This window comes from Crinia signifera, chromosome 2 (assembly GCF_055691185.1).
Source record: "Crinia signifera chromosome 2, ASM5569118v1, whole genome shotgun sequence".
Classification (NCBI taxonomy): Eukaryota; Metazoa; Chordata; class Amphibia; order Anura; family Myobatrachidae; genus Crinia; species Crinia signifera.
The window spans coordinates 403,061,628-403,076,484 of NC_139218.1; the positions used below are offsets into that span (position 1 = coordinate 403,061,628).

Genomic DNA, 14,857 nt, shown 5'->3' on the forward strand with positions numbered 1-14,857 from the left:
GAGAATACTGATATTTTAAAGAAATATTGTCATTCTTATTTCTACCACTGGATGTTATTAACCAATAAATGTTTGTCCAACCTTATTTTAAACGTATTTATAGTGTCTGCCGACACCACCTCACCCGGAAGAGAGTTCCATAGTTTAGTTGCCCTGACCATGAACATTTTTTTCCTTCTAAGGGAACAAAATATTTTTTCTTCTAATCTAAACTTGTGCCCACGTGTCCTAGACTCCGTCCTTGTGGTAAAAAGGGCTCCCGACAGTTCGTTATATTGGCCCCTGATATATTTGTACATGTTAAGCATGCCCCCCCTCTTTTCTAGCGTAAACAATCCCAATTTGTTCCATCTGTCCTCATAGCTTAAATTCTCCATCCCCCTAATAAGTTTTGTTGCTCTTCTTTGGATTCTTTCCAGTTCTATAATGTCCTTTTTATAGTGCGGGGCCCAGAATTGTACTCCGTATTCCAGGTGTGGTCGAACCAATACTTTGTACAGTGGTGTAATTACATTTGAGTCCCTAGTTTCCATGCCCCTTTTTATACATGCCAGTATTCTATTTGCCCTGTTAGTTGCTACATTACATTGAGCACTGCACCCTAATTTGTTGTCTATTTGGACTCCGAGATCCTTTTCAAGTTCTGAATTACCCAATTCCTCCCCGCTTAGGTTATATCTAGCACTTTGTTATGGCACTATATGGCTGTCCACTATGGAGAGAGATCCTGGTGCCTCTTCTTTGCTGGGTACATAGATAACCATGGGTGATCGGAAACCCTTTATGGATGATGATTATTATTATACAACTGTGTATATCAAGCACTTATACAGATAATGTTATAACAGGCTCAGCAGCGGCGTAACTATAGCACCGCGGGGGGAGGGCGCTGTGCATGTGGGGGCGCCGGGGGCTGTAGTGCTATAGTTACACCCCCCCCCCAATCCCCCGCAGACTTACCTATCTCGCTGGTCCCGGTGGCTCCGTTCTTCTGCTGAGGACCACCACAAAATGGCCGCCCCCATATAGCACACAGTTCTCTGAAACTGTCTGCTGAATGGGGGCGGCCATTTTGTGGTGGTCCTCAGCAGAAGAACGGAGCCACCGGGACCAGCGAGATAGATAAGGCTGCGGGGGATTGGGGGGGTTTGCATGGGCGGCGATGGGGGGGGGGCGCCCCTAATGGCGGGGGGCACCCAAAACGTAGCTACGCCACTGAGGCTCAGAAAACCAAGCATCAATCTCCACTTCCGAATGTTTGCTTGGCCATCTGATCTTCATCCAGCTAATAAAGTGGACATTACCTTAGATCAGATCTATAGTTTGCTCATTCCTCAATTGTTGGGACTATTTACAGTAAGAAATTGGGACACGTCTTTTACACCGGTTGTCCTTACTGTCTCTAGGTACATGGCTTCTGATTACAAACGTGGAAAAGAACTTATCTTGCATGGATGTTGTACACAGGCTGCACTCCCAAGTTGGTCAGAGCCAGTGTCGTCCTCCCAATGGAAATAACGCCTTGTCACAGGACAATCCTCCATCTACGTCCTTGCACCTGTACCTCAGCACTCACCTGTCACTGAGCGCTTTTCTGGAAGGTAGGTTACTATAGACAGAGAAGGGACGTTGCCTGCTGGATCCAACTTATAACCTCGTATTAACCAACTCTTTCAGAATCTGGTCCTGCGGTCTTCAGAAATGTAAATGTAATGGACGCCAGCCTCGGTCCCGCTGGGCTGGAAGAAGAGCTGGTTCAGGAGATTCTGGTTCTTAAAGATCCACGACTTCAGGAAGAGAGGAGAAGACTGTATGGGAGTGCAATGCAGCTGAAGGAGGACATACAGAGAGCGCAGGTGAGGGGCCTAGACAAATATGATCCAGAAGATCGGGGCTGTGGCGCTCTGTATTGGGAGAACATGGGATCGGGGCTGTGGCTCTTTGTATGGGGAGAACATGGGATCGGGGCTGTGGCTCTTTGTATGGGGAGAACATGGGATCGGGGCTGTGGCGCTCTGTATTGGGAGAACATGGGATCGGGGATGTGGCTCTCTGTATTGGGAGAACATGGGATCGGGCTGTGGCTCTTTGTATGGGGAGAACATGGGATCGGGGCTGTGGCGCTCTGTATTGGGAGAACATGGGATCAGGGCTGTGGCTCTTTGTATGGGGAGAACATGGGGGGGCTGTGGCTCTTTGTATGGGGAGAACATGGGATCGGGGCTGTGGCACTCTGTATTGGGAGAACATGGGATCGGGGATGTGGCTCTCTGTATTGGGAGAACATGCGATCGGGCTGTGGCTCTCTGTATTGGGAGAACATGTGGTGAGGGCTGTGGCTCTCTGTATTGGGAGGACATGGGGGGGATGTGGCTCTCTGTATTGGGAGAACATGTGGTGGGGGCTGTGGCTTTCTGTATGGGGAGAACATGGGATCGGGGCTGTGGCTCTCTGTATTGGGAGAACATGGGATCAGGCTGTGGCTCTCTGTATTGGGAGAAGATGTGGTGAGGACTGTGTCTCTCTGTATTGGGAGAACATGTGATCTGGGCTGTGGCTCTCTGTATTGGGAGAACATGGGATCGGGCATGTGGCTCTCTGTATTGAGAGAACATTTGATGAGGGCTGTGGCTCTCTGTATTGGGAGAACATGGGATCGGGGCTGTGGCTCTCTGTATTGGGAGGACATGGGGGGATGTGGCTCTCTGTATTGGGAGGACATGGGGGGATGTGGCTCTCTGTATTGGGAGAACATGGGATCGGGCTTTTGCTCTCTGTATTGGGAGAACATGTGATGAGGGCTTTGGCTCTCTGTATTGGGAGAACATGTGGTGAAGGCTGTGGCTCTCTGTATTGGGAGAACATGGGATCGGGGCTGGGGCTTTCTGTATTGGGAGAACATGTGATGAGGGGCTGGGGCTTTCTGTATTGGGAGAACATGTGATGAGGGGCTGTGGCTCTCTGTATTGGGAGAACATGGGATTGAGCTGTGGCTCTCTGTATGGGGAGAACATGTGGTGAGGGCTGTGGCTCTCTGTATTGGGAGAACATGAGATCGGGCTTTGGCTCTTTGTATTGGGAGAACATGTGGTGAGGGCTGTGGCTCTCTGTATTGGGAGAACATGGGATTGAGCTGTGGCTCTCTGTATGGGGAGAACATGTGGTGAGGGCTTTGGCTCTCTGTATTGGGAGAACATGTGGTGAAGGCTGTGGCTCTCTGTATTGGGAGAACATGGGATCGGGGCTGGGGCTTTCTGTATTGGGAGAACATGTGATGAGGGGCTGTGGCTCTCTGTATTGGGAGAACATGGGATCGGGCTTTGGCTCTCTGTATTGGGAGAACATGGGATCGGGGCTGTGGCTCTCTGTATTGGGAGAACATGGGATCGGGCTTTGGCTCTCTGTATTGGGAGAACATGTGGTGAGGGCTTTGGCTCTCTGTATTGGGAGAACATGTGGTGAGGGCTGTGGCTCTCTGTATTGGGAGAACATGGGATCAGCTGTTGCTCTCTGTATTGGGAGAACATGGGATCGGGCTTTGGCTCTCTGTATGGGTAGAGCATGGGATCGGGCTGTGGCTCTCTGTATTGGGAGAACATGTGGTGAGGGCTGTGGCTGTCTGTATTGGGAGAACATGGATCGGGCTGGGACTTTCTGTAACATTTAGAAGCTAGTTGACCATAGTCCTGTTGTCCTTGGTCATTATCAGCGTCATTATGATTCCATTATTATGTAGTTTTGTGTTCCATGTGAGCACCAGAGAAATGATGACTCGGATAACATGGCTCCTGCCTCCATAACAGGACACATTACTGGATTACATCTCCTCAGACACAGGCCCCCTGCTTCAGAGGACTGACTTCCATGACAGAGTGTCTGCATGTCAGGAGACCCTGCACTTCTTACAGGAATCCCTGAGTAATGTGGAGACCCTGCAGCAGAAGACCTTGGAACACGTGGCCTCATATGTCTCTGCAGCAAAGCAGTCTGTCCTTCTGTACTCCAGACTGCAGGAAGTGTCCAGATTATCACCACAGTATAACTTTCCCGCAGGGTCCATCTTATACTGGGCCCGCAAAGCTCTACACACTCAGCTGAAGATGGGTCTTCAGATAGAGAAGGTCCTGAGATGTGGAATCCTAAATCATATTGTCCCCAGCCTGACCGAGGAGCACCGACAGATCCTACGGTTGCTGCTGGCGGTCGGACAGCCTCCAGCTTTGGAGTGGTTCTTGTTCTTAGGAGTTACCCTTAATTCAGTTCAAGATATCTCATCCTCCTGCATCCAGAGGCCTCAGTGGGTGAGCTCCCAGGCCTGGAAGGAACTGGCCCAGCTGGAGAAGCTGTCTGCTTTCCAGGGTATCCGATCCTCCCTGAGTGCAGAGGCCAGGCAGTGGCAGGAATACTTCAACCTCCGCTCCACTGTGATTGGACCTGTGCCCGGCTCCAGCTTCTCTGACCTCACACTCTTCCAGACAGCCATCTTGTGGCGCATTGTGAAGCCTGACAGCTTGGGCCTGGTGCTAAATCACTTCACCTCATGTGTTCTGGGGCCAGATTCTGCAGACAGGATGGCGGAGGAGGCGGATATTATCGGTGTACATTCCCCTGTCCTGTTCCTCCTTCCACCATCAGGACAATCCCCACCAGCTTACTATCCCATGCACCACATCTTGCAGATGGCCCAGAAGAAAGGGAAGCAGGTAAGGAATAAAACAGAAGGGTCTCGCTCTGTCTCTCTGCAAGGGTACATGGTCATCTATGTGTCTCCATTGCAGGTGAAGGTCGCTGCTTGGAAGGAGTCCATCTCTGAGGCAGATGTGAGGGAGACATTAGTCATAAGTCAGCGAGAGGGACACTGGCTGCTGGTGCACTGGCACCCCAAGATGGCTGATGTCCTGAGGACGGGAATAGGTATGAGAATATCTGCAGTGTGACGTAAGATACAGTGTGGGGTGAGGGTGCAGTGTGTGAGATGACGTGATGCAGTCTGGGGTTAGTATGCAGTGTATGACATGAGGTGCAGTGTGGGATGACATGCAGTGAGGATGTAGTGTGTACATGAGGTGCAGTGTCTGAGACCTGAGATGCAATGTGTGTGAGTATGCAGTGTGAAATAAGGTGCAGTGTGATATGCAGTGTAAAACATGAGATGCAGTGAGTATGTAGTGTGTGACACGAGATGAAGTGCGGAATTAATGTGGATACAGTAAGTATGCCATGTCATGCAGTGAGGGTGCAGTGTGGGATGCAATGCATGATATGTGTAGTGCAGGGTAAGATGCAGTGTGTGAGAGGAGGTGCAGAGCAGGGTGAGATGCAGTGCAGGATGACATGAGGTGCAGTGGTCAGTATAAGTAATATGATGTCATGCAGTGAGGGTGCAGTGTGGGATGCAATGCATGATATGTGTAGTGCAGAGTAAGATGCAGTGCAGATGCAGTGTGTGAGAGGAGGTGCAGAGCAGGGTGAGTTTCAGCGTGTGAGATGCAGTGCAGGAAGACATGAGGTGCAGTGGTCGGTATAAGTAATATGATGTCATGCAGTGAGGGTGCAGTGTGGGATGCAATGCATGAGATGTGTAGTGCAGGGTAAGATGCAGTGTGTGAGAGGAGGTGCAAAGCAGGGTGAGTTGCAGCATGTGAGATGCAGTGCAGGAAGACATGAGGTGCAGTGGTCGGTATAAGCAATATGATGTCATGCAGTGAGGGTGCAGTGTGGGATGCAATGCATGATGTGTAGTGCAGGGTAAGATGCAGTGTGGATGCAGTGTGTGAGAGGAGGTGCAGAGCAGTGTGAGATGCAGTGCAGGAAGACATGAGGTGCAGTGGTCGGTATAAGTAATATGATGTCATGCAGTGAGGGTGCAGTGTGGGATGCAATGCATGAGATGTGTAGTGCAGGGTAAGATGCAGTTCAGATGCAGTGTGTGAGAGGAGGTGCAGAGCAGGGTGAGTTGCAGCATGTGAGATGCAGTGCAGGAAGACATGAGGTGCAGTGGTCGGTATAAGCAATATGATGTCATGCAGTGAGGGTGCAGTGTGGGATGCAATGCATGATGTGTAGTGCAGGGTAAGATGCAGTGTGTGAGAGGAGGTGCAGAGCAGGGTGAGATGCAGTGCAGGATGACATGAGGTGCAGTGGTCGGTATAAGTAATATGATGTCATGCAGTGAGGGTGCAGTGTGGGATGCAATGCATGATGTGTAGTGCAGGGTAAGATGCAGTGCGGATGCAGTGTGTGAGAGGAGGTGCAGAGCAGGGTGAGTTGCAGCGTGTGAGATGCAGTGGTCGGTATAAGTGATATGATGTCATGCAGTGCAGTGCATCTTCCATCCTGCCACTATTATCCGCTCTGTGTTTGTCTCAGATGTCTCATTGGTGAATCCAGAATTTCATCTCTTCATAATAGCGGAAGAGGAGACATCCGGCACAGTTCCAGGTAACCACTGCACTCTGCCCCTCATTCTGATGGGTCTGCTCCATTGTGTGCAGCCAGAACAATGCGAATAGGTACGGCTGTGAGGATACGAGTTCTTCAATCACTCAGACACCGAGCAGATGAAACCAAAATATGGTTTATTTTTATCACAGCACACACATGTAGATAAAGACAGGAACAAGAGGCAAATGTAGCATATAAACGTTATCGGGTAGCAGTCCAAAATGGCAGTCCTTGTAGCAGCAGTTCCAAAGCACAAAACTATCACTCCTCCACACAGCAGTGATAGCAGATAAGTCCACACGATACCTAGACAGAGTACAACCTCTTAGTCTAGGACAGTCCAAAAAAAATCTCCCTCCTGGCTTGTGTGCAAGTCATTTTAAAAGCTTCTAAATTCCCACGGTGCACAAACCAAAAGTGGGCTTGCAGTGGATCTTGATTGGTGGATTCAAGAGTCAGGTATATCCCCCTCTCAGCTACTGCTGCTGCCCCCCCCCCCCCCCTGCTGGGTTCGGTTCCAGTAAGTCTGCTAGTGACCAGAGATATGCAAGGGAGTATCAATACAATGAACAATAACCAGCTGATTGCGTTATGTGCTGATCACCCCCTGTGAAGATTGTCCCTCAGCTATCACCCTCCTGTGATAGCAGGAACAATAGTATGGTAATTGGACATAACCTTTTGGTGAATTCTTTCCTGGGTATTTCCTGTCCGACCATATTTGGGCAACATACAGTCTAATACTATGGTTCTGGAAATACACACAGATTTGGGGGATAGAAACATCTATGGAGAATAAGAGGGTACAGACGGACTAAAAAAGTACATTAATTACTACACCTAATAAAATATAATAATTACAGCCTTACAGTGAGTCTGATAACCTCACATTCCTTCCCCTACTATTTAAGTTCCTGTACCAAGTTGTTCAGGAACCAATAACAACCTGGAGCAGTGGGATGCAGAGCAGAGAATCTGGGGTTTGGATGTACCACCTGAGTCCCACAGAGTGACATCATACCAAACCCATCTTGTAAAAGGCGGCTGGTTTGCAGAATCAGCAAGGGAAATATCACAATCTAAGTTATACATTTGAACTAACAAGGGATTTAGCAATTCCTCTTCTTCAGATGCTGGGTACCCCCTCTCTGCAACATTGTAACCTTTTACACTGGGCACACCTATAGGGTGTACTAATACTTTTGCCTCTGGCATAATGGGGCAGGGAGCACTTTCCACCTCCCCCTCTTGCACAAGGAACAGCTGCCAAACAGCAGGCCAATATAGGGGCTCTGGCCCTGGCACTTCCGCCACTCTGTCACATCCTTCCTCCCTCAAACCCAAACTAGTTGCATGGCAAATTTCAGTACAGCATTTGGTCTCAATGCCCAGGGCTGAGGAGGGACCCTCCATCAGGAACAATTCAGCGGGTGGCTGCAGGACAGGCCGTGCTAGCACTATCCCCTCAAAAGCCAGTCGCTCACCTGCAGCTACTTCTGCGCACACCTCCTTCTCCTGGATAACCTCCTTCCCCAGCTGAATATGCTGGGCAGCCTGAAACAAGACGTCATCTGTGACTGGTATTCTTGTGGCCTGGATGTTGGCGAATACTCCTCTACCCACGGTGATCTTTTCTTGGACGCAGTCCTCATAGATCCCCTGGCAGCAGGTTAATAATTCTCCATCTTCCATCTCAGTAAAAGGGAAGCTGTAGTGCAGCTCCTCCTGGGGTGCCTGGCTAACGGGCCCCACTTCCTTCACCTCCCCCAGTATAGAACACTGAGCAGCTTCTTCCCTAGGCTGTGGGAGAAGCTGTTGCAGGCAGTGCCTTTCATCAGCCACCCTGCGACACTGATCTTGCCATGCTGGGGTATCCAGGAGCCCGCGATCAATCGCCTCTTCCTCTGCCACCACGAAGCACTCCTCCAGACACTGCAATTGTTCCCACACACTCAGCTGTGCACCGAAATGGAGGATCCATGCCCGATAATCAGTAAATGCTTTTGTAGGATCTCCCTGATCGTGAAGGATCTGCTGAAGGATTTCCCTGCGCGTGCAGGATTGGATGGGTATACCTCGCAGCTGACATTCTGCTATCAGCTCCTCCATACTCATTTCTTCAAGGGCAGTTAGGGGCCCCCCTGACAACGACCCTTCTCTTGCGGTAACAATTAATTCTGTGGCAGACCCCTCGGTTGTCTGCCCAGATTGCAGTAGCCCCCTTTTAGACCTTTCCTCTGGTTCTATCTGGGGCATCAATTTATTCTGGACTTGTCCTTCAGCCTCAGAATATTATCCTCTTTGTAGCATCTGGGTAACTGTAGCAATCACTTCCTCTGTAAATTCTACAAACTCTGGCTCCCCCAGCAGATTCCACGAGGTGGCCTCACCTTTACAGTGCAGGAATGCATCCCCCAGGTAACACAACTTGTCCTGTATGCTGGATACTCTCCACCCGCTGATCATCTGCTGAGCTTCTTCCCAGTACTCCCAGATATACTGCATTTTTCTGACAATAAATAACAGATCCGGCTTCCCAGCCTGCCAATACACTGAAGAACCTCCATCCCTGAGCTCCTCTGCTCCAGGGGTCTTGAGGCATCGATTTTCTTTCCTTGGAAACATTTTCCCTTTCACAGGAATGACACCTGCTCACTTGCTGAACTTCACCTTACTGCATTTTCCGTTTCCTTACATATGGTCTGATCTCTGTTCTCTGTGCTTTCTGTGCTCGATGGTTGGTGTCTGAATGATCCCACTGTCGCTGCCGCCAAATGTGAGGATACGAGTTCTTCAATCACTCAGACACCGAGCAGATGAAACCAAAATATGGTTTATTTTTATCACAGCACACACATGTAGATAAAGACAGGAACAAGAGGCAAATGTAGCATATAAACGTTATTGGGTAGCAGTCCAAAATGGCAGTCCTTGTAGCAGCAGTTCCAAAGCACAAAACTATCACTCCTCCACACAGCAGTGATAGCAGATAAGTCCACACGATACCTAGACAGAGTACAACCTCTTAGTCTAGGACAGTCCAAAAAAATCTCTCCCCTGGCTTGTGTGCAAGTCATTTTAAAAGCTTCTAAATTCCCACGGTGCACAAACCAAAAGTGGGCTTGCAGTGGATCTTGATTGGTGGATTCAAGAGTCAGGTATATCCCCCTCCCAGCTACTGCTGCTGCCCCCCCCCCCCCCTGCTGGGTTCGGTTCCAGTAAGTCTGCTAGTGACCAGAGATATGCAAGGGAGTATCAATACAACGAACAATAACCAGCTGATTGCGTTATGTGCTGATCACCCCCTTTGAAGATTGTCCCTCAGCTATCACCCTCCTGTGATAGCAGGAACAATAGTATGGTAATTGGACATAACCTTTTGGTGAATTCTTTCCTGGGTATTTCCTGTCCGACCATATTTGGGCAACATACAGTCTAATACTATGGTTCTGGAAATACACACAGATTTGGGGGATAGAAACATCTATGGAGAATAAGAGGGTACAGACGGACTAAAAAAGTACATTAATTACTACACCTAATAAAATATAATAATTACAGCCGTACAGTGAGTCTGATAACTTCACAACGGCTTCCTGCCTTCCGGGGGCGGCCAGCTGGCATTATGTCAGCTGCCCACCCTGTTCTCGGAGCAAGTGAACAGGAAGTGACAGAGTAGCGAGCGCTACAGAAATCATTTGGATGGGTGGCGGCAAATCCATGCGCAGGCCTGCGGTGACATTTGGCGTCCAGTGGGAGGGGGATTGTTCTTGCGGGTTACAAATCACACACCCTGCAATGAGGCACCATGATTGATTAGGATCCAGTTGATAAGTTTACATTATGTGATCCGTGTGGTCAAATGGTCAACGTGGGTTCTATGTATCTCTCATCTTCACCTCCTGTGTCCCGAATCTTCTCACCACCCATGTTCCGCATTTACTCACCTCCTCTGTGTCTTACCACCTCTGCATCGCACATCTTCTCACCACCTCTGTGTATCACATCTTCTCACCACCTCTGTGTATCACATCTTCTCACCACCTCTGCATCGCACATCTTCTTACCACCTCTGCATCGCACATCTTCTCACCTCCTGTGTGTCTCACATCTTCTCACCTCCTGTGTGTCTCACATCTTCTCACCACCTCTGTGTCTCACATCTTCTCACCACCTCTGTGTCTCACATCTTCTCACCACCTCTGTGTATCACATCTTCTCACCACCTCTGTGTATCACATCTTCTCACCACCTCTGCATCGCACATCTTCTTACCACCTCTGCATCGCACATCTTCTCACCTCCTGTGTGTCTCACATCTTCTCACCTCCTGTGTGTCTCACATCTTCTCACCACCTCTGTGTCTCACATCTTCTCACCACCTCTGTGTCTCACATCTTCTCACCACCTCTGTGTCTCACATCTTCTCACCACCTCTGTGTCTCACATCTTCTCACCACCTCTGCATCGCACATCTTCTTACCACCTCTGGGTCTCACATCTTCTCACCACCTCTGCATCGCACATCTTCTTACCACCTCTGCATCGCACATCTTCTCACCTCCTGTGTGTCTCACATCTTCTCACCACCTCTGTGTCTCACATCTTCTCACCACCTCTGCGTCTCACATCTTCTCACCACCTCTGCATCGCACATCTTCACACCACCTCTGCATCGCACATCTTCTCACCTCCTGTGTGTCTCACATCTTCTCACCACCTCTGCATCGCACATCTTCTTACCACCTCTGCATCGCACATCTTCTCACCTCCTGTGTGTCTCACATCTTCTCACCACCTCTGTGTCTCACATCTTCTCACCACCTCTGTGTCTCACATCTTCTCACCACCTCTGTGTCTCACATCTTCTCACCACCTCTGTGTCTCACATCTTCTCATTCACTTCCTGGATCTCACATCTGCTCACCACCTCTGTGTATCACATCTTCTCACCACCTCTGTGTCTCACATCTTCTCACCACCTCTGTGTCTCACATCTTCACACCACCTCTGTGTCTCACATCTTCTCACCACCTCTGCGTCTCACATCTTCTCACCACCTCTGCGTCTCACATCTTCTCACCACCTCTGTGTCTCACATCTGCTCACCACCCGTGTCTCACATCTTCTCACCACCTCTGTGTCTCACATCTTCTCACCTCCTGTGTGTCTCACATCTTCTCACCTCCTGTGTGTCTCACATCTTCTCACTTCCTGTGTGTCTCACATCTTCTCACCTCCTGTGTGTCTCACATCTTCTCATTCACTTCCTGGATCTCGCATCTTCTCACCACCTCTGTGTCTCGCATCTTCTCACCACCTCTGTGTCTCGCATCTTCTCACTCTCACTTCCTGGATCTCACATCTGCTCACCACCCTAGGTCCCGCATCTTCTCACCACCCCTGTGTCTCGCATCTTCTCACCTCCTGTGTGTCTCACATCTTCTCACCTCCTGTGTGTCTCACATCTTCTCACCTCCTGTGTGTCTCACATCTTCTCATTCACTTCCTGGATCTCACATCTGCTCACCACCCCTGTGTCTCGCATCTTCTCACCACCTCTGTGTCTCGCATTTTCTCACTCTCACTTCCTGGATCTCACATCTGCTCACCACCCCTAGGTCCCGCATCTGCTCACCACCCCTGTGTCTCGCATCTTCTCACCACCTCTGTGTCTCGCATCTTCTCACTCTCACTTCCTGGATCTCACATCTTCTCACCACCTCTGTGTCTCGCATCTTCTCACTCTCACTTCCTGGATCTCACATCTGCTTACCACCCTAGGTCCCGCATCTGCTCACCACCCCTGTGTCTCGCATCTTCTCACTCTCACTTCCTGGATCTCACATCTGCTCACCACCCTAGGTCCGAAAACTCCTCACCATTATTTCCCCTCTCTGGCATGACCTCTGAAGGTGGTGTTCTTCTCTGTTGCAGTTTCTGTGAGACGTGCAGTTAGACCTGCACCCTGCATGCATCGCTCCAGTGTCCGTGATGTTCTGTTGCAGAGCTGTCTGGAGTCTGCTGCTGAAGTGAGAAACCAGTTCCAGAACCCGCTGTCATTAAAGTTATTGATACTACATAGTATTCTGGTCCTCAGACAGGAGTACAGCTGCTATATACAGACACACACGTATTCCTGGTGAGTGGCCTGTAAGTCTCAACTCGACACTGACAGGAATGGCGTAATATTACTGGATATAGGAGACACTGACCAGAATGGCGTAAAGTTACTGGATGTAAGGAGACACTGACTGGAATGGCGTAATGCTATTGGATATAGGGGACACGGACAGGAATGTCGGAATGGTACTGGATGCAGGGGATACTGACAGGAATGGTGTAACAGCACTGGATTTAGGGGACACTGACAGGATTGGCAAAATGTCAATGGATGTAGGGGACATGGACATGAATGGAGTAATGTTACTGGATGTAAGAAGACACTGACTGGAATGGCGTAATGCTATTGGATATAGGGGACACTGACAGCAATGTTGTAATGTTACTGGATGTATGGGACACTGACAGGAATGAATTAATAATACTGTATTATAGGGGACAATGACAGGAATGGGGGAATGTCACTAGATCTAGGGGACACTATTCGTACTGGGGTCATCTATAGGCCACCAGGCCAGGATTTGGACAGGAGCCTATTGCTTGATGTCACTAAAATGGCTTTAAAGGGAGAGGTCATAATCATGGGAGACTTTAATCTACCTGATGTGAATTGGGAGGAGTCTTTTGCAAGATCAACTACAATTGGCAAATTTCTAAATTCCCTACAGGGAGCCTCTCTCAAGCAATTGGTGAGGGAGCCTACTCGCAAAGACTCAATATTAGATGTAATACTCACAAATGGTGACAGGATATCAGACATATATGTGAGTGAGAACCTGGGATCCAGTGATCATCAAGCAGTATGGTTTAGTATCAAGGCAGGGTCCAACTCCAGTCACACAAAAACTAAGGTGTTGGATTTTAGGAAGGCTGACTTTGCAAAAATGGGGAGATGTTTAAGCGACTCATTAGCGGATTGGAGGAACTTGAAAGGAGTGCAGGAGAGGTGGAGAAAATTAAAAAGTGCAATACTAAAGGCAACGGACCTTTGTATCAAAAGGGTGAAGAAAAGTACCAGGAAAAGGAAGCCAGTGTGGTTTACAAAAGAGGTATCAACTAGTGTAAAAGCAAAAAAGATGGCCTTTAGGACATACAAGCAGACTCAAAATAATAATGACAAAGAAGTATATCTTGCCAGACGCAAAGAGGCTAAGAAAGTGATCAGGCGTGCCAAGGCACAAGCTGAGGAGAAAATGGGTCAGTCAGTAGATAAAGGAAACAAAACTTTTTTTAAGTATATAAGTGAAAGGAGAAAATCAAATGGAAGAATAATAAAGGAGCCCATACAAGGTCCGTTGTGTACGGCTCCGTTCTGTACTATGCGATGCGCGCTCCCGCGCATCACATAGTACGGTACAAAAAGTATGTACTGCACAAACTTTTTGTACTAGGTACACATCGGATCGCAGTGCATGCACACTGCATGCACTAGGGATGCGATCCGATCCGATGTGTACTATTGAAGTCCCAAACGGATCCGTTAAACGGACCGTTTATGGGCTGCTTAAGACTGCGGACAGACACTGAGAATTTGGTGGAGGGAGACAAGGCAATTGCAGATCATCTAAATAATTACTTTTGCTCCGTATTCACTATAGAAGGAGAAGGGAAGGGACCACAGTTAAGTTGCAAGGACATTCATAAAAATAAGGTAGATGGAAATACATTTACTAGGGAGAAAGTCCTAACAGAACTCTAAAGACTGAAAGTGGATAAATCAATGGGGCCAGACGGAGTGCATCCAAGGATACTAAAAGAACTAAAAGATGTGTTGGTAGTGCCATTAAAGATTTATCCAACCAGTCACTAGACACAGGTGCAGTTCCAGAGGACTGGAGAAAAGCAAATGTAGTTCCACTGCACAAAAGCGGAAGCAAAGAAGAAGCCAGTAACTACAGACCAGAAGTAGGGAAATTAATGGAAACACTATTAAAAGAAAGAATAGTGGAACATCTTAAATTAAACAACTTACATGATCCAAAACAGCATGGTTTTACTGCAGGTAGATCATGCCAAACAAGTCTAATTGACTTTTTTGACTCCGTGACCAAAATACTAGATGAAGGTGGGGCTGTAGATGTGGCATATCTAGACTTTAGTAAGGCATTTGACACTGTCCCACATCGCAGGCTGCTAAATAAACTTGAAAGTGTGGGATTGGATTATAAAACAATTAAATGGATAAGAACCTGGTTGCAGGATAGGAAACAGACAGTTGTAGTAAATGGAGTGCATTCTATGGCGGGACATGTTACCAGTGGAGTACCCCAGGGATCTGTACTTGGACCAG

General features: G+C 48.5%; 1 protein-coding gene across 1 annotated transcript in view; it reads left to right on the top strand.

The window, feature by feature from the left end:
- Positions 1-14,857, top strand: part of LOC146058344 (dynein heavy chain domain-containing protein 1-like) — a 143,094-nt gene that overhangs the window by 106,349 nt on the left and 21,888 nt on the right. Inside the window, exons 31-36 of the mRNA XM_083170622.1 lie at positions 1,407-1,601; positions 1,678-1,856; positions 3,804-4,703; positions 4,779-4,914; positions 6,370-6,441; positions 12,382-12,586. Of these exons, the coding sequence (XP_083026748.1) occupies positions 1,407-1,601; positions 1,678-1,856; positions 3,804-4,703; positions 4,779-4,914; positions 6,370-6,441; positions 12,382-12,586 (1,687 nt within the window). The remainder of the gene's footprint in view (positions 1-1,406; positions 1,602-1,677; positions 1,857-3,803; positions 4,704-4,778; positions 4,915-6,369; positions 6,442-12,381; positions 12,587-14,857) is intronic.